This window comes from Orbicella faveolata, unplaced genomic scaffold (assembly GCF_042242905.1).
Source record: "Orbicella faveolata isolate gen_17 unplaced genomic scaffold, um_ofav_v1 contig_15, whole genome shotgun sequence".
NCBI lineage: Eukaryota > Metazoa > Cnidaria > Anthozoa > Scleractinia > Merulinidae > Orbicella > Orbicella faveolata.
This window is the reverse complement of record NW_028301542.1, coordinates 1564722-1583656: the sequence shown is the minus strand read 5'-3', so window position 1 is coordinate 1583656 and position 18935 is coordinate 1564722. Positions and strand designations below refer to the sequence as shown.

Here is an 18935-nt window from a genome sequence, read left to right as displayed (position 1 = left end):
ATCAATTGATTTTAAAGGAGCAACTGTATCGGTTTTGTTGCCTTTAGCGTGATTTCCGAGCATATCTAAGCTTTCAAGAATTTTCTCGGTTTAAACAAGAGAAGTTTATAATTGTTTTTCAAAGGTCAGTGGATTTCTTTGACATTTAGCTGTCTTGACGATCTCTAAGTAAGAAATTTGCTTAAGTGATTAGCGGGTGATAATCTAGCAGTTAGCGCTTTTATCTGAGTGTAGAAAATAGTAATAATAATGATAAAAACAATATTTACGGAGGATATCACCAAGCTAACACTAAGTTAATTAGGGTGGTCCTCTATCTACATTAATACAATTTACTATGCGGAATTAAAAACGTAGCTCGCGTTCGTTTGTATTCACTATGCACAGTGATTGGCTTAGAAAACTCGCACCATTTTCTCGTCCAATCAGACTGAAGTAAAACGAAAACCAATCATGAATTTTGTCTCATATATAGTTAAAGATGGGCTTATCATGTAATTGTTGGAAACAAATTTATTTTGAGCTGTTAGGTCTAACTTCTAAGTGATTCTTTTGTAGGGGTTGGAGCGGAGCAGGCAAATGTGAAATTCTTGCATGTTTTTTTTTTAGGATAGACAACCAGTACCGCGTCCACACTAAGCCAAAAAATGTTCAGTTTGATCGTAAATCAAATATATTTTACTGCGAAAAGTGTTCACTCCATATCAGGTGGTGTACTGGGAAATAAGGATCGAAACAAAAAAGTGCACAGCGTGTATATTGAATAAATGTATATATTGCTTTTATTAGCTTACAGATCCAATACTTGCATGCATTGATCAGTGATAGACAGCGGAACTCATTTTTGTGATTAAGAACGTTTCTGAGTTACAGTAACGTGACATTACGCTTTACGGAGCCCCGCTAATACAGACAGCTAGTTATGATTAAAGGAAAGTGGTTTCGGTCCTTAGCTATAGCAGTTGTTGTTCTTAAGTCCGAATATAAATACGGACACCCCCCTCCCCCTTGGTTAATTTAGACAATAGCTGTGGCCCTTACGTTTTCTGTATTAACGGGGTTCCACTGAATTTGCTAGTTAAAATATATCTACATCTACATCTACATTTATTAAGTTGATAAAATCTTGGAAGACATCACATCAACTGTACATAAGAACTAAGATAGTATATATATATGTATATATATATATATCAGGGGCACCTAACGGATCGTTTCGGTAAATTATCTGTTCGGAAGGTCTTTAATGCCCTTTGATTTTCTGAAGAGAGTTGTCACCTCGGACTTTCGTGATATGAGAAATTTAATGTCTGTTGTCTTCGGATTGTTAAAAATGTCGTTTTGGGTACGCTAAAAAGGTAAGCTATCATTTTCGGAAAGGCGATAAGACCTAAGGGTTTCGGGAAATGGACCAAAAAGCCCTAATAAATTCGACAATACTCAAGTTTCCCTAGAATAACCGAACAGATAAAAATTTTTTTAGCGCAACCTAAAATTAACTTACAGAGCTTTAAAAGTACTCTACGTAGCCTAAAACAGCGTTTTAAAGCATACGAGAGAAAACGGTCGTTGGGTGCCCCTGATATATGTACATATGCAAAAGTTAGATAAAAATAAATGTGTCAAAATACCACGATAAATAAATAGTAATTCCTAGTTACAAGTTACTTTACTTATTTCACATATTTCAAATATTCAGATATTCAAAAATTTCAAATCTTCATTAATGGATTTAGTTAAATGTACTGAGGTTATAATTCAGCTTCCTTAATTTATTAATTAAATTAAATTATCAATTAAACAACGTGTGAATTAAGCAAGGTTGTTTGATGCTTTGAGTTTATATAGATTCTCGGTGAACCAATTGCTTTGTTTAATTTTAAATGTGAAAAATGGAAATAAGCAAGCCAAAAGTAAGGTCCACCCTAAATATACAAAAAAACGACCGTGAGCAATACTTTTTTCCGGTTCAGTCGAACTGGCATTTTTGTTACACGTTGCTTCTTTTACAACTTGCTTGTAAATCCCTCAATGCTTGACTTTGTTTTGGATCCAGGAAAGCCTAACCTGCGTAGCAGGCACCCTATCCGAGCAATAGGGAACGAGCGAGGCGCTTATATGTAGGGCGGCCTTTTTCCGCGAGAACACGCGCGCACGTGTAGAAACGCGAGCGATAGGAAAGAGCGCCTGCAAGAGAAGGCCAATGAAATTCATTTCCTTCCCCGAACACCGCTCAAACTCACCTTTTGTTACTCAAATACCCCCTGTTATCACTCAAGCGCGTGCTATGCAGATAATGAAACCGGAGTTACTAACAACTTGCATGCTCATTAATGCATTTCAAAAATCGTCTATTCCCACGCGAGCCCTAGTCTCATTTCTCTCTTTGAGTTGTTTAGTGGCTTTTTTGAAGAACCATAAAGTTCACTTCAACCCGATCAAATAAGGGACTGCACAGAGGCTGAACTGAATTGTTCAAAAAGCCTGAAAACATCAACAGAGGCGGGAATGCACTGCAGTTTAGCGCTATATTGATGTCATTAAATTTTCATTCATCCCAAGCGACAAAATCATAAATGGAGAACTGCATGGAATCACTAAGTATTCGCCAATTGGTAAAAACGGGCTAATTGGGTACTACATCGGTACAGGATGCTTATTTTACTTGCATCTTAACTTGTTGTTTTCGTGGTCGGTTAGTCGACTGCCTTATTTAGAATATATTTAGAATATTTGAATTGCTCAATCAAATTAAAGAAGGCCGGTATATTGTAAAGCGCACGCATTAAAATGAGTAGCCATCATGGCAAAAAAAAGCTCTTTGACTGACTTAGGGCTTTTCAATCAAAGGGACTCCAGATGTACTATCGCGGGTAAATACAGTACAGGGATATGGGATCACAGTAAAACTCGGAGAAAGGCTAAAAAGGAGGACGAAGCCGCAATCATTAGTGGTCACCTGTTTTATACCCAAGAGAGACGAGAGACGAGAGACGAGTAAACTGACTGACGAGGTCACGAAAGTTATGAGGAAAAGGATTTCTAACCACAACTCGGTCTTGCATATTGCAACGCGTATTGTTATTCGTAGTCACGCTATAGGAGCCACGTCGTTGTCAGTTCCCAGTTTTCTGAGAACAACTCCGCGAGACCACGTGACTATCCGTTAACCCGCACTGAGACGGACAAACTCCGGTGATGCTGACTTGTGTGATTTAACGCCCACACAAAAACGGTCTCTTGTAAGGAAATGCTACGAGTCTTTTTAGAAAGAAAATAATTGAAATAAAGACTTGCAAGTAGTACATTTTTGTTGAGATTAGTGATTGAGTGACTTCTGAACAGCGAGCATGAACACATCTGTTACGTCAGAGTTACATTCTTGGGAGTCACGATCAGTTTCCAAGACAAAATGACAATGGTTAAAATATCGCTCCATGATTGGTTTGTACAACGAAAAAGATTATCATATTAAAAACAGCCGATCCTTAGAAAAGCCAAGGACAAGAAGGCAGCGAGAAACATTACTTCGTTCTCTTGTTTCTGAAGACAAAATGGATATCAAAACGTTGCTCCATAATCTCCGTGAAGAAGTGTCCTGCTCGGTGTGTTCCGACATATTTACCGATCCAAAACATCTGCCATGCTTACACAGTTTCTGTCTGCGCTGCTTGAAACAATGGCATAGTACGAGCCATGGCTGCGACACCATCAGATGCCCGAAATGTCAAGCCGTTAGCAGAGTCCCTGAAAGTGGTGATCTGAAAGATCTTCCAACCAGTTTTTATCTGAATGGCTTGATTGATGTGCTGGAAATAAAAGAGTGCCGAAGTAGTCAAGGAAGATGCGGAAATTGTGAGAAGAAAAGTTCCGGGAATTCTTATTGTTTCCAGTGTTGCATGTTGTGTTGTCAAGAGTGCGTAACTGCGCACAACATCATGCGAAGTAATAATGATCACCGTGTTCTGGCGCTAAAAGATTTTGAAGAGAAGGACTATGAGGATGTGCTAAAGCGACCAGTTTTTTGCGCAAAGCAGCGGCACGAGAAAGAAGAGCTCAAGTATTTTTGTAAGAACTGCGAAAGGGCAGTTTGCCAAACTTGCGTTTTAATAGATCATCCTGGTCACGCTTTGGAGCACATAGAGGAAGAAGCCGAAAGACAAAAGTTTGAAATGAAATCAATGATTGAAACACAGAAGCATAATTTACAAGAAAAGATGAACGCTGTCAGTAAACTTGATGAAGACTACGCGAAGCTGATACAACATCGCGAAGAGGTGATGAGAGACGTTCAGAGGACTGTTGACAATTTAATTGCCAATATTGAAGCGAAGAAGCAAACAATTTTTGCAGCAATGGAAGACCAAACAAAGAAGTCTCTTGAAAGTCTAATAACGCAAAAGACCGAGATCGAGCATCAAATAGAAGTGATCAAAACATTGTTGGATAAAGCTGATAAAGTTTTAACACGAAGTACAAACGCAGAAGTCGTTCAAGTGAAAAATTCATTAGAAACAATCTTGGAGGGAGTCGATCAAACTACTAAACCAGCTGAGCGTGACCCGAAACGTCTGCCGATTTTGGTTTTCGTGGAAAATCAAAAAATGCTGGAGATGGTCAACACCGAAGAAATTGGAACACTAGAAATACTGCAGCAAACTGAAGCAAGTCAATCTGTCGTTGAAGGCAGAGGACTAGGAGAAGGAACTGTTGGATGTGAAGCACAGTTTGTTTTGACCACAAAAAACGCAGAGGGAAAACAGTGTCACAATAAACACGACCGTGTGATGGTAGAGATCAGGGACGAACAAGGACGAGAATGCGCGACGGAAGTGCGAATAAATGACAATAAGGATGGAAACTACAAGATTAGTTATTCACTCAAAGATCAAGGCAAATACAAAGTGACAGTAAGGGTAAACGGAAAAACCATTCGTGAAAGCCCTTTTTCTGTTGAGATGAAATTATTTCAATTCAGACCTGTTTTATCTTTTGGAACAGAGGGTTCGTCAGTTCGAATTTTAAACTATCCCTGGGGCGTGGCAGTAAATGCCAGGGACGAGATAGCTGTAACCGACTGTTTAAACCACAGAGTTCTAATCTTCGATAGTGATGGAAATTACTTAAGATCTTTTGGTCGGCAAGGTAGCAATGCGGGGGAATTTAAGTTTCCAAGGGGAATAACCTTTTCTAAAAATGGAAATGTTTTCGTAGCAGACAAAATTAACCACAGGATCCAGATTTTTAGTGGGGAGGGTGAGTACGTGGGTATGTTTGGTGGAAAAGGAAGCCTTGATAGTCAGCTCTATAATCCTTTAGGTCTATCTGTAGACAGTGATGGAAACATCATTGTTGCTGATACAGGTAACAAACTGATTAAGATCTTTTCTCCTGATGGCAAGTTTCTAATGAAGATAGGTGGGCAGGGTTCTTTTACTTTTCCTATCCACTGTGTTCAGTGCGATAGATATCTCATAGTGTCAGACTACCAAGAACATTGTATAAAGGTTTTCGATAGAAATGGAACCTTTCAGTACAAGTTTGGAAAACAGGGTGGAGGGGACGGGGAGTTTAATTATCTTAGCTGTTTGTCAGTGAACAAGTCAGGTCACCTGATGGTGTGTGATACAAGTAATTACAGAATACAAGTATTTCAACTGAGTGGGAAGTTTGTTGGTAAGTATGGAAGAGAGGGAAGCAGTCTTGGAGAATTTAAGTCTCCACAGTCTCTAGCAGTTCTTAGTAATAGTCGGATTGTTGTTTGTGACAGGAATAACAATCGTATTCAGATATTGTAGTGAGAATTTTCCTGTCCATACAAAAAAAAAAAAAACGAGTTTTGTAGTTGGTTAATTTGCATTGTTCTGAAGTGATTCAAAACAGTTTTTTTTTTAGTTTTCAGTTTGTTAATCCGCTTGAGAAGAAGTTACAGATGCGGGTATCATATCATGTTATTGTTGGAAACAATTATAAAGATTTATTTTAATGTAAGCTGGTAGGTTTAACTTCTCAGGGATTTTCTCTTTGTCAGGGGTGGAGTGGGGAAGGCAAGTCCGAAACTTTCGCTTTTGGTTAGGATGGATAACTAGTATTGCGTTCACATTAGGCCGAAAAAGGTTGAGTTCTTGCTTCCGGGAAAGTGTTCACTTTGCTGTAGCAAGCGTTGCCGCACGAAGAGCTTTTACCGCATCCTGGCCGCGCGCAAATTGGAGTGAGAGCAAAACAATCGACGAAGCAAACGTTGGTACCACCCGGCTTCGTCGATTTTTTGCTCTCGCTCCAATTTGCGCGCGGCCAAGCTTGTTTCTAGTGATAAACTTGTTTTTAATTTAGAGATAATTGATTATCAATTCATTAATAACCAGTTATGCCTGGTAAAATATGTAGCTTGCAGTGAACAACGCTTTTGTTAACTTACCGCTTCAATACTTGCTTTGTAAGATAACGGAATTCATAAGGAGTTTTCTGAGTTATAGTACCGAAGTGGAACCCCGCTTTATGGGGCCCCAGACATAAGTGTTTCTGGTGTCGGTCAGCCAGCTTCTCACGCCAAAACCTCCTTCTTACCTGGGCCCCTCGGGGGTTAAGCGCGAGAAGACCGCTGACACTTTGGACTTTTCTGGACTCTATGGTCGGCCAGCTCTAACTTTTCTGTCCCCAAGTCAGAATATTTAACTAGGGAAACACCCTCAGACAGACAGGCACTAGGCGTGGTCCTTATAATTACGGTTTTCTGTCAAACGGAGTTCGACTGTAATTTAATTAATGTGTTTCAAGAACTGATTTATAGCGGTTGAGTTTAATTTACTGGAACTGTAATTTAGGTCTTAATAATGAAGCGTCTTGTAGAAAACATTGTCAGCAATATCAATAACAGTAGTGAATGAGCTTTTAATATGACTGTAATTGCTCTATGAAATCTTCATTTTTTTCTGACAATGTAAATAAACAGTGGGTAAGTAAGTGAAGCCAGGTTTGATGTGTTGAGTTTATATCGTTTCAGTCGGGAAATTATATGATCGTATATAGTTCTTCAGAAGCAATCACTGTTCCAGACCGCTCAGTTGGTTAAAGTTGCGCGAGTAACAAGAAACCCACAAGGACGTTAACAGGATAAATTCCATTACTTTGTCAAGTTTTAAACACAGTCACAATGCAATGCTACTGTTCATCACGGATACTCCCCCATCTAACGTAAACTCTTCTCAGCTTTGGCCGGCTCTCGGCAGCAAATTCTATGTTTACCTCCTCCCCCCCCCCCGGCTCCCCGGCCCCCGGCCCTTCCCACGTCAGTTAACCCTTGCCAAGGACGAGTGATTGAGTACGTGAAAAACACCTCGTAATAGAAGACGCCATGTAAAGACAAAAGACGCTTTGCTTCATCTTTTCCGGCCGGGGTAAGTCATGACATCTCGGCGTTCAAGTTACCATATTATACTTGTATGAAGCTGAGCGAGACTGTACGTAGGCTTTAACGGGGAAAAAGTTAAACTACAGTATTTTCTCTTTACCCGGGCAGTCCCACCCCAACTCATCAAGCTTGAGATCGTTTCGGAACCCCACGATTTAAGGTTTGCTTGATCTCTCTTCGGTCTTCCCCGTCTTCTCCTTCTTCCACCTCAAATTGTAAAGAATAAAGTAAAAGTTGGACAGAAAAGCCTGGACAAGATATTCCCCATAATGCATGTCGAACAATAAGTTGTTTTTCCTGATGCGCGCGCACTTGGCAGCCATATTTGTTCCGTAATTGTGAACTGACTGAAAGAAGATTGTCGCCATTTTATTCATGGAAAAAATTCGTGAAGGCTTCCTTTCGCGGCACATAACAAGATAGGTAATGTATTTCAAATTACATTCATTTATAACTTTAAAAGCTCACATTTCGATTGAATAGGACGAGGAGACTTTCCCCTACCTTCGCTTTATTCCGCCATGTTGGTGTCGTGTCATTGTATTCACCTGTTTTGATAATATTGTATGATAATTTTCGTCGCTATTAGATCACAATTTAATTTTTTTAGCAGTTCTAGATTCTAGAGGCGCAGATTTATCTTTATACGAGGGAATGTTCGTATTATTCTCTACAGAAACTATTGCAGCGTATATAAAATCAGATTAGGGTCACGGTCGATCGTTAGTTTGATCTTTTTATGTAAACTTTTGAAAATCGCAGAAACGAGAAAATTTTCGTCCAAGTAGAGACAACGGCTAAAACGAACCGTTTGGCGAGTATTGTTGCGTGATGTTTTGATTAAGAATCCTGTAAGCGCCCGAAGGACTTGTAATGTTGTATACAAAGCGATAAACGAGCGACTAAGTTTTAATAAAAGAAACAAGGCCATCTAAATATTTTATGTCCTTTGAATATGTCCACGTTCCGTGTCACTACAGATCATCAGGGCGAGTTGTGTGCTTAGTCAAACCTTTTTGGCTGTTGCAATCAGTTTTTGGATTAAATAAGTCCATGTTTGAATTTTTCAACATTTCTTTTACGAAGGTTAAACTGAATTTTCACAGCTCATTTAGTGTAATGGACTCAAGCACAACCTTTCTTTCAGAAACCTCAATAACCCTTTGTTACAGTTTTAGAAAGGCATCTTATTTCATGATAGTTTTGTCTTTTTTGTTAGGTCACTTTAAAACCTTAACTTTTGTCAGGGAGTAAACTGTATTTTATGAGCATGTAATTACAATTTGATTGGAAGAAGAGAAGCATACAGTTTTTTTTGTCAACATGAACTTTTCAAAATATCATTTCTCCTTTTTGAATTTTTTTAAAGTTTCTTCTAATGGTTATGAAGAGAATTGAAAGTTTCATCAAGGCATTAGGACACATAGTCTTGCATAATTCTTTATTGTTCTTGCCTATGATACTATGTTTGACAGTGCATTGTATTGTATGTGTGGAGAAATGAGATGTTTAATCATTCTTAATCTCAGATTAAGCATTCCCTAGTTTACTCCAGGGCCCAACTGTTCAAAGGCTGGATAATGCTATCCGCACCGGATAAATCGCTACTCAGTGGATAAGTGTTAACAAAACAAACCATGCAAACTGCTGGAGAGTAATTTTTCCGGTGGATCGTACAGTGTATTATCCACCTTTTGAACATCCTAAGCCACAATAAGAGTTATGAAAATCTCAAGCAACATCAAGCACTGTGATGGGCAACAGCTAATTATAAATTGTGATTATGTTATTATAGTTCTCAGGCAAGTCTACCTGACGACTTTTCAAATGGATTATTGTAAGAAATACTTTACTGAACAATGAACTTCAATTTAGCATTTCTCCACAGCTTTTCAGTGGAAGTCACTTCATGCCTAATCAACAGTTTTCTTTTTGCTTTTCAAGGTTCGCAGGAATCAAGTTTTGCCAGTTTGTATCAAAGTAGGAACTGATTGAAAACTGTTTATAATGAACAGTTCTTATCAGCAAGTGTCGCAAGACCCAGATGAAAGGTGAATACTCTGGATTATCATACATGGCACCTTATCAGTCATGGCTCTGTGAAACAGGGTACAAAGAAAACCATTTTCAGGCTTGCCCTTTGGACAACTTGTTACCATGATGCAGCAGTCCGAGAGCCATTCTCGCTAGCCTAAAAAAAAATTCATCTCTTCCGTGCAGTACTTCTGTAACTTGAATTTTCTTAAAGTGTTTTCCAAGACATTTTATTTGCTAGTGAAGGACTGCATATACAAGCCCAAGGCACGTTTTAAATCTACTAGTCCTGGGCCATGACTTTCTTTGCACGCTGTGATACAATCCTATAGAAATCAATGCTGCAACTTGACTGATTTCTCGCACAATATCATTAACTTAGTTCAAAATTTGTTATAAGAAAAGAACTTAATGACTGAGTAAGGCTATATCAGACAGGAAAAAATTTTCTTTCAGTCATTTTGAATTGACTTTGCCTTGCTCAGTCTGCATGCCATGGCTATGAGTCAAATATTTCCCGTCTAACCCTTCCACTCAGTTGATATTGACTCTTAAAAGGTTCTTGGCAGAAATGCTCATTTGGGGATATTGTTATCAGAGGATCTCTGTAATGCTGTCTAAAATGCATCTGTCAACCTGGCAATGAATTTGAATGTAAAAGTAGACAAGAATCAGTTTAAGTCCTATTCACACGAAGTATTGTTTCAAGGAAGTTCAAGAAAATAATGCCAAAATTATTTTTTCTCATCTTAGTGATGATCGTCACAGATCTTACCAACCATACCATGATGATGAGGAGGGTTATGAAGGAAACTGTGGTTATAACTACGGCTACAATCCCTATCGGCCACCATCTGGGGGAATCAAAGGAAAAGTGGAGCAGAAATACTGGCATACAAAACAAACTGTGATCCAAAAATTAGGAAAGGAACAAGATAGTTATGTTGTAGCAGGAGACTCTGAAGTTGACGCACGTCTTGAAGTAAGAAAATTAAATTAGTTACATGGTAATGTTATGGAAATAGTAAGTCAAATATTATTCTTGCATTTTGGTTGATTCTTACTTATGATCTACTAGAGGACAGACATGCATGATTGTATGATTTTTTAACTGGTAGATTCCATGTTGCTGTGGATCTGTTCAGTAATACAATGTAGATTACAGATGATGTCAAAATATAGTTAGAACATCAGTGACACACTGACCTACTGGTTTGTGTGCCCCTTTTTGTTCTTACCACATTTTGACATCATCTGTGATCTATGACTTGACAAATGTACAGCAACATGGAATCCATCATTTAATAAAAAATGATAAATTAAAATAATCTGACTGTATAGTCACCTCTTTAGATGGTCTACATGTATTTGTTAGTATTTGTAATATCCATTGTAGAATTTACGTGTTGTTTAACATTATGCATGCGTTATTTTATTATTTTTTATAGGCTTTTAGACACATACAAAAGACTTGTATGGACATACTGAAGGCAGTCGAAATCTATCAAAATAGGATATTTGGTATGATTAATTCTCTTTATTCTTACTTGCTATCTTTTCCCTTCAGGGAAACAGGCTTTTAGCCAAGATTTGGAAAGTAGGCATCCAAAATGTGCTACATTTATAAGGCCTGCTCAAATTAACAATTTATAAGGCAGCATATGAAAAATAAAACAATTTCGTTTAATAAGTGGTCTTCCACAGGAAGGCTGGACATCCATCTGGCTAAAAGCCTGCTTAGAAAGTTGATCACACTTCACAGGCAGCAGTTGAATTGATTGCCTGTGAACATTACTTGTGGCACCGCAACCCTATTTCTTTAAAAAATAATATTTTATTTATATATTAAGTTGCTGTGGAAAACTCCTCTCCTGCTCTATCATGAAGCCCTTAGTTTTCTTTGATTCCCTGTGGTTTAGCTCACACACTGCTGTTGTACTGCTTAAAGAGGACCATACCCAAGCATTGATGAAACAAACCAGTCCTGTAATTACATACTATGATAAGCAATGGCAGGGTTGCGTGGTCAGGGAAATGTCGGAGAAAGTCATATATTTTCAAAGTCAGGGAAGGCTTAGGGAATTTTCTATCAGGTCAGGGAATTTCTAAATCGCTGTTCAAAGTCAGTGAAAAGTCAGGGAATTTTACCTTCAGGTTGCTGCAGTATGTTATTAGGACTTTTCTCTGTAGACAAGGCAATTGTGTTTCAAAAGTTATCTTTAAACCATCTCTATTGTGGGTGATTCACAGTCGGAATAATTATCCAGTGTGGTCAGTAAAAATTGCTTTGCAGTCAGTGAAGAGTCAGAGAATTTTATTTACTCCATTGGGTGACAGCGCTGATTGTGAAAGTAGAAAGCTTCACAGAAGAATTGTAATTTTACTTCTTGTTGTTGTCATCTCCTTCAGCTTTGTCTCAAGATGAGAATGAAATGGGTCGTTTTCTGCGAGAGCAAGGTTCCCAGGATAAATCCAAAGCTGGAAAGATGATGATCGCTGTAGGCAAGGCTCAGAGTTACTCTGCTCAACAAAGGTATGCTGTATGCATGTCTAACATAACTGTATCAGCAACTGAACATCATTGACGAAATGTTGTCAATGTTAACCTTGAAGTACTATTCAAACAATCTGCACTTGAGATAATGTATGTATACTTGACTCTACACTTGTATAATCTTTAGATTTTTTTTTCTAAGGGATGATGGTTTCAAAGCTAAAATAATTTTTTAAAGGGAAATATTGTGCTGAAGACTTGAATTTCATGAGCAGTGTGGGTTCAAATCAAAAACCACTCTGTGGAGGAGGTGCTGCTCTATGAATGTTTTTTGAAACATGTCATCCAAGTCATGTACATGCAGTTAATTACGTCAAATAATAGTTTGAAAAATAAGTTTTATATTGTACTGGAAAGTGAGCACATTTGAAATGGAATATAATAAAAACATTGTGAGAGACTGTGTTTCATCACACTTCCAGATACCATAAAGGAGTAACTTACCATGCAATGCTCAGAATGGTGTTTTTGATTGAATTGAATGTGTTTGAAAATTTGATAAAACATGTACTGTACAGTACATGTGTTAGGGTGATAAACTACAAATGTGAACGCTGGGAAATACTGTTCTTGTTAATCCATTGCAGCTCAAAAATTGCTTTTATGATCTTACCATCTTTCTTAGTTTCTGAAAATTTCTGATCCCTGAAAGGACGATCCAGGAGATCACCAATTTTACCTCTTCGTCCCTAAAAAAGAGTTGTTCAAAGTTGAACTCGGCCAATTCAACCACAAAAGGCAGCAAATAAGCAAAATGCAAAAAATCAGCCTAAATATGTGTGAAAAATTTGGTTTATTTACTTTTCTGCATATCTGGGAGATTTGGCGACTCTTACAGAAGGCTGGTAGATTTTGTTTGTATCTGACAGACTTCTGGATAATCTGGGTGAGTTGGCATAGATGCTAAATCCATTGTCAGATTCCAAGGGATGATGCAAAAAATGTTTAAGATCTAACAAAACTAAGGTCATTAATTGTGTGAAGGCTGTGGATGTTGCTCCTGATCTCATTGAAAAACTACATTGAACTACCTTTTCTTTGATAGAGATACAGAGCTTTGATTGGTTAGAATGTATGTACTTGTAGTTCCTACAGGTCCTAGTCAGAGGGTTTCTATCTATATTTTGTGTATGTCGGGCTTTTGACCTGAGCCCTCCCCGCTCCCCTCCACCCTATCTGGAACACTGCCAGCAGCATGATGTACTTAGACATATATTGGTTTTGCCCCCCTCCCCCCCTCCCTAATTCCCCCCGCCCACCTCCACCTCCTCACAGTCTTTCTCATCAATACATCAGCACACAAGTAAAACATGTAACCTTACCAACGTAAAGTCAATGGTAATTTGGTTGGCATAGTGAGTTTAAAAAAGCTGATGTTTCAAGGTTGCCCCTCATCAGGGCAATATTCATCATGTTTTGGCAGTATTTTGACATTGTAAAGAGAAATTACATGTAGGTCTTGACTATCGGTGCAATTTAACAGGTTGAGTCTTAGAACTCCTCTTGTGAGGCTGTATCAAGAGGTTGAAACCTTCCGATACCGTGCCAGCTCGGATACTTTCCAGACAGTTAATCGAATGGAACTGGCAAGAACAGACTACAGAGCTGGCCTCTTGTGGATGGCTAATATATCTAAAGAACTGGATCCTGAAGAATATAAGAGATTAGACAAATTTAGAGAGGTCAATTCTACATTGTATTTAATAGTACTTAGCATTTTAGTTGTGAAGTGATTTCTACATAATACACATAATTATACTATATTGTGGAAGAAAATTTATTTTGGTGACAAAGAGTTTTGAAAAATTTGAACAAAATTTGGAATTTTTCAAACCAGTTTGACTTCTATTATTTTTCTTTCAGATTATGATTGTGAATAATTACGAGGTGGAAGAAAATAAATTGAAACAAACTGGTTTGGCATTTTTTGAATCAAAAGTAATTTCAATTAAAAGAAGAGTGAATTTGGAACATTACATGTACTTTTGTGGTACATTTTGGTGAACATCAAGATGTTATAATTCCCTAATTAACTATCTTCGTTAATGTTACTTTTTTGCTTAACAACAGATTGATTAGGTTACAAGGAGTTATCTTTTGATCATTCTTTTCAGGTTCAAGGGCAGGTTCGAAAGGGAAAAAGAAATTTGAAAAGCTGAAGGTTGATGTTATGCAGAAGATAGATCTTTTGTCTGCAAGTAGGTGCAACTTACTATCAAGTACACTTGCTGCGTACCAGCAGGCACTGCTAAAATTTTGGGAGAACACTTCTCGGACTATGACTCAAGTATCTGAACAGTTCAAAGGATTACCGACATACCAGTTTCAGATGTTAAAAAGCCTTAATCCTCTAACCCTTGATGGTAGCGACAGGGAAAAGGATGAAGAAGGAAAAGAAGAAAAGCAGGACAAAGAATCTGATGAAGCCAAAAAGGAGTTGAGAAACGGCGATGAAAAGAAGGAAACATCTAAGGAAGATGACGATGACCAGCTAATATCATTGGATCATTCTCCATTAGAGGAGAAGAATTCGGCAGCGGCAGCGGCAGCAGGCAATAAGAATGATAATGACGACGATGATGAGTCGCTTCTAGAAACAGATTTGCTTGGGGATGATGAAGTGTCCAATGGAAATATTGATAAGAATGACAAGCCAGGTGCTTTTATAGATTTGCTGGGCGATGATGATTTACTTCCACCAAAACATCAATCTGGTGAGTATGCATCTGTTTAACATGGTGCAGTACAAGTCCTGTTTGTGGGAGCGCAGTGGCCTCATGGTTAGTGCACTCGACTCTGGATCAAACGGTCCGGTTTGAGCCCAGGCCGGGGACATTGTGTTGTGTTCTTGGGCGAGACACTTTACTCTCACAGTGCCTCACTCCACCCAGGTGTATAAATGGGTAGCGGCGAATTTAATGCTGGGGGTAACCCTGCAATGGACTAGCATCCCATCCAGGGGGGAGTAGAAATACTCCTAGTCGCTTCGTTGTAAGGGAAACCGGGTTAAGCCCTGGCTTGGTGGGCCGCTTGGTTCGTATGCAGACGTTACTTTTTTTTTTACCAGTACAATTGCTGTAGCTATTACAACTTTAAGTCTATGCTTCAGGGCTAAGGTGCAGTGTTGCAGGGGTTTCATTAAGGGCTGGGCAAATTGACCAGCTGTCAGGATTATTTCGCCTGCCTTGTTATTCCATCTAGAGGAAAGTTCTTGTTATAAAGAGGTTCACTTTCACTGTGAAAACCAGTTACCCTCCAGAGGCAAATAAGAAACAAGTGACTGACGTGTTGTTTATACATGTACACTAGCTTTGCTGGCTTTGTTGTTGCGAGGCATTTAAATGTTCTTGTTCTTGTATTACAGCTACAGATGACCTTCTTTCATCCTTTGAGAGTCCTCCAAACAGTAATGGTCTCAAAAGTCATGATTCAATCATGCCACCCAGCTATGAGGCAGCAAAGCAAATTCCAGCGTCTGGTATGTAATGCATTAAACATGAAAGACTGTGTTTGACCACATTTCTAAGCACCGAGAAGAGAGTTGAAAATACGACGCGTAGTGGAGTATCTTTGACCAACTTCGAGGTCTTTGGAAATGTGGTCAAACACTATCTTGAATATTTGACATATCTTCTCAATCGAAACTAAAACTAAGGAGAAAGTGGAGGAACAAAATGCTAAAAATCTATGCTAATTAAGATCAGAGTTCCAAGCACCGTCACGGTCATGATTTCCTTTGTTTAAACTTGATGCATTATTAATGAGTTTGAGAGGGCATGATGCTAGAATCTTGAAATTACGATTTTAATAATACTAGAAATTAATTCTCACAGCAGAATAGACCATTGATTTTTTGTATTTGTGTTATTAGACTGGAACTACGTTGCAATGGAGGTTTGTGTGGGGGAATATTGTTGAAAAGAGATGAATGTCATTTGCATTTGAAAAGACTCCCCACATTAGCTGCAATTGTGACCTTCTTCCATTCCAATACTAAGAGTACAAAAATGGCGTATTGAGAGGCTAGGATATTGTGAGTAACTCAGAATTATTTAAACAATGGAAGTATTGTCTGACTACTATTTATATCACAACTACAAAGATCTCATGAATACCCAGATTACTGTGGCAAGAAATTTAACAATAAACAGTGATGCACTGTAGAAATTGAATACCATAAAATATGCGGTACTTCAACAGGCAAACTGTTGTTGTAATGATTTTCATGTAATCACCGACATTTTTGCTGCTAGTCAACCTTAGAGAGAAAGGCCTTTTCCCAAAAAAAATATTTCAAGGCATGTAGGGTAAAATGGATAGAGTCTGCATAGGAGCCAGTTTCTGTAGCATGAAGCAACTAGGAGTATTTCTACTCACCCCTGCATGAGATGCTAGTCCATTGCAGGGTTACCCCCAGCATTAAGTTTGCCAGTACCCATTTATACACCTGAGTGGAGAGAGGTACTGTGAGAGTAAGGACACAAGACAATCTCCTTGGCCAGGGTTTGAATCCAGACCGCTCAATCTGTAGACGAATACACTAACAATGACGCCACCACACCTCCCACTTAGGATATGTAGGACCAGTCACTAAATAATATTGTTTTATTTTTGCCCAAGGTTCAGGTGAAACTAATCCATCAATGACAGCTGATGACTTGCTGTTCGGATCCCCGACCAGAGAGGACAGAGGAACAGAGAGCAAGTCAGACCTGGATATATTGAATGAGATCCTTGGCTCAAATGGCTCCTCTGCTATGCAAGGCGCAGAAAACGACAACAGTTTCAGCAAGACGTGGAAGGACATGTTTGGCGATGAGCCGCTTGAGACCGCTCAACCAACTCAGGAGCCGAACCAGTCGTGGTCTAAAGGAGGGGCTAATTTTATGATGCCATCTGACCTCCTAAACAGCATGGCCAAGTTTGACCCATTCGGGGAGGTACCCTCAGGTGCCCCACCTCAGCAAAGCTCAGCCATGCCTTCAAAGTCATTAGGGCTGCTTAATACTCCACCAGCTGCAGGAGGTAAGCGTCCACATAATCCTCCGCCATCGCAAGCTAAACAGGCTCCAATTCTTCCAGGAAAGGGAAGTGAAAAGGGAAAAGCGAAAGGGAAAAAGGGTGCAGACATGTCCGCTTGGTTCAGCTTGTTTTCTGACTTGGATCCTCTGGCTAACCCTGACGCCATAGACAAACAGAACAAGAAGAGTGAAGAGGATAGACAATGCTGAATGAGACTTAAATTTAATCTTAGTATTAATTTATCTTGGACAGTTTTAAGACTTGCATTGTTGACCTCTATATTGTCAGATTTAGATTGTAGAGAATGGGTACAGATGTAACTAAGGGCAAGGGCGATGGGTTTGCTGTCAATAATCATTGAAACCCTAATGCAATAAGCAGGTGTACTGTACATCACTGCTCACTGATGCACTATTATTTTGTTTTCTATGTTATGAAGACAATATCTGTACTGAGAAATTGGTCAGTGACAATATTTGTGCATGTTAAATTTTCTGGGGTTGTTCTTATCATGTAATCAGTATTTAAAAGGCATAGCAACTAGCCAGTGTTATAAAAATGCAAATTGTAAGTAGACTTAAAGTAAAAATAAATCCTCATAAAAATAAAACAGGTAAAAGGTGATATCAAAGTTATTGTAAGTTATTCAGGGTCACATATTGTTAAGTACGTTTTCTAAATGTGTCACATGTACATAATAGTCACGACTAAACTAGCCTGTGAACAGGCTCTGGCTAGACCGACTGCGGCTGGTAGGGCCGAGAAGGAACTCGCGGAGAGGGAAGTGACCGAGTGGCTGTTCACAGACTACAACTAAACCTTCTTAATACAGACACAGTTTTTTTTTTGACGGTTAGACCTGCCGTCCATACTAATCCGTCGCGAAAACGGGGCTTTTCGGTAACTCGCTTCAAACCGGAGGAACTTGAAACACTTCCTTTTTGATGAAGTACTGGGAATTTTGTTACAGTTCTGCAACCAGTTCTGGAACAGTGCGAGCAGAATGAAGTTAACTGGGCGTGGTTTCAGATATTCTGGGAATGTCGCTGAATTTTCCGGGAATTTTCACAAGCCTGATATTCTTTTGGGAACGGAGTCAAGAGAAAAGATGAGGTCTTACATGGAAATAATTCTTTTTTCCAAGGGACGATTTTTGAAACAATCAAGGTTAGTGAAAATAGACGTCTTATATTTGTACTCGACATTCGAACTCTTGAGCAAATGGTTTAATTCTGAACACAACCGCTGGTAAACTCGGCTCTAGGGAATAAAGGGGAATGGAAAAGCAAAACAAATTATTGCTACGGTACGTAATCATTCATCAGACTCAAGCCAAAAAGTTTAATGGGTCGAAGATACCTAAATTTGACAGCGAATGTGGATCATATATGCTGCATGATTTTAAGAGGGTTGATAAAAGTATCTTTAACTGAGACCTACATTTTCTAGGTAATAACTGAGAACCCGCCCTCCCCAGCTCCCTCCTTTGTAGTTTAGCTGTCTTATTAATGGTAATCGTAATTTTCGCACAAAGCTCGGGTATGCAACTTGCTTTAGGAAATTACAGGAATGGTTGTTATCCTTGCACTGTTTCTGGTTGCTTTAAATATGTTAAACTGAGCTTGAAAGTATTTTTAGCTAAACGATAATTATCAATGATTTACATCTCGCCATCTGCATTTTCCTAGTGCAATTAGTTAAGCTTAATACAAACGCATTATCTGTCAATATATATGTATATATATATATAATTTGCTATTTTTGAGGAAGTCAAATTAGTCCATCCTGTAACCAAACTAGCTCCAAACTGTAGCAGACGAAGGACTTAAAGGACCACAGAGGGAATTAAAAAAGCTTACTCACTCCATGTGCATGCCTGAAGTCCTGATAAGTTGTAATATTACATATTTTAAA

At 38.7% G+C, this 18935-nt stretch overlaps 1 protein-coding gene and 1 pseudogene across 2 annotated transcripts; both read left to right on the top strand.

The window, feature by feature from the left end:
- The first annotated feature begins 3437 nt into the window (after positions 1-3437).
- Positions 3438-6968, top strand: LOC149113077 (E3 ubiquitin-protein ligase TRIM45-like). The gene has a single exon (XM_089287831.1). It carries the CDS (start codon positions 3438-3440, stop codon positions 5796-5798), a length of 2361 nt encoding a protein of 786 aa, XP_089143957.1. The 3' UTR covers positions 5799-6968.
- A 751-nt stretch (positions 6969-7719) lies between these two features.
- LOC149113076 (islet cell autoantigen 1-like) lies at positions 7720-17645 on the top strand (annotated as a pseudogene). The gene is made up of 9 exons (XR_016206665.1): positions 7720-7834; positions 9356-9462; positions 10199-10427; positions 10894-10966; positions 11855-11978; positions 13483-13681; positions 14114-14713; positions 15364-15477; positions 16620-17645. The product of XR_016206665.1 is annotated as an islet cell autoantigen 1-like (transcript).
- The last annotated feature ends 1290 nt before the right edge of the window (positions 17646-18935 follow it).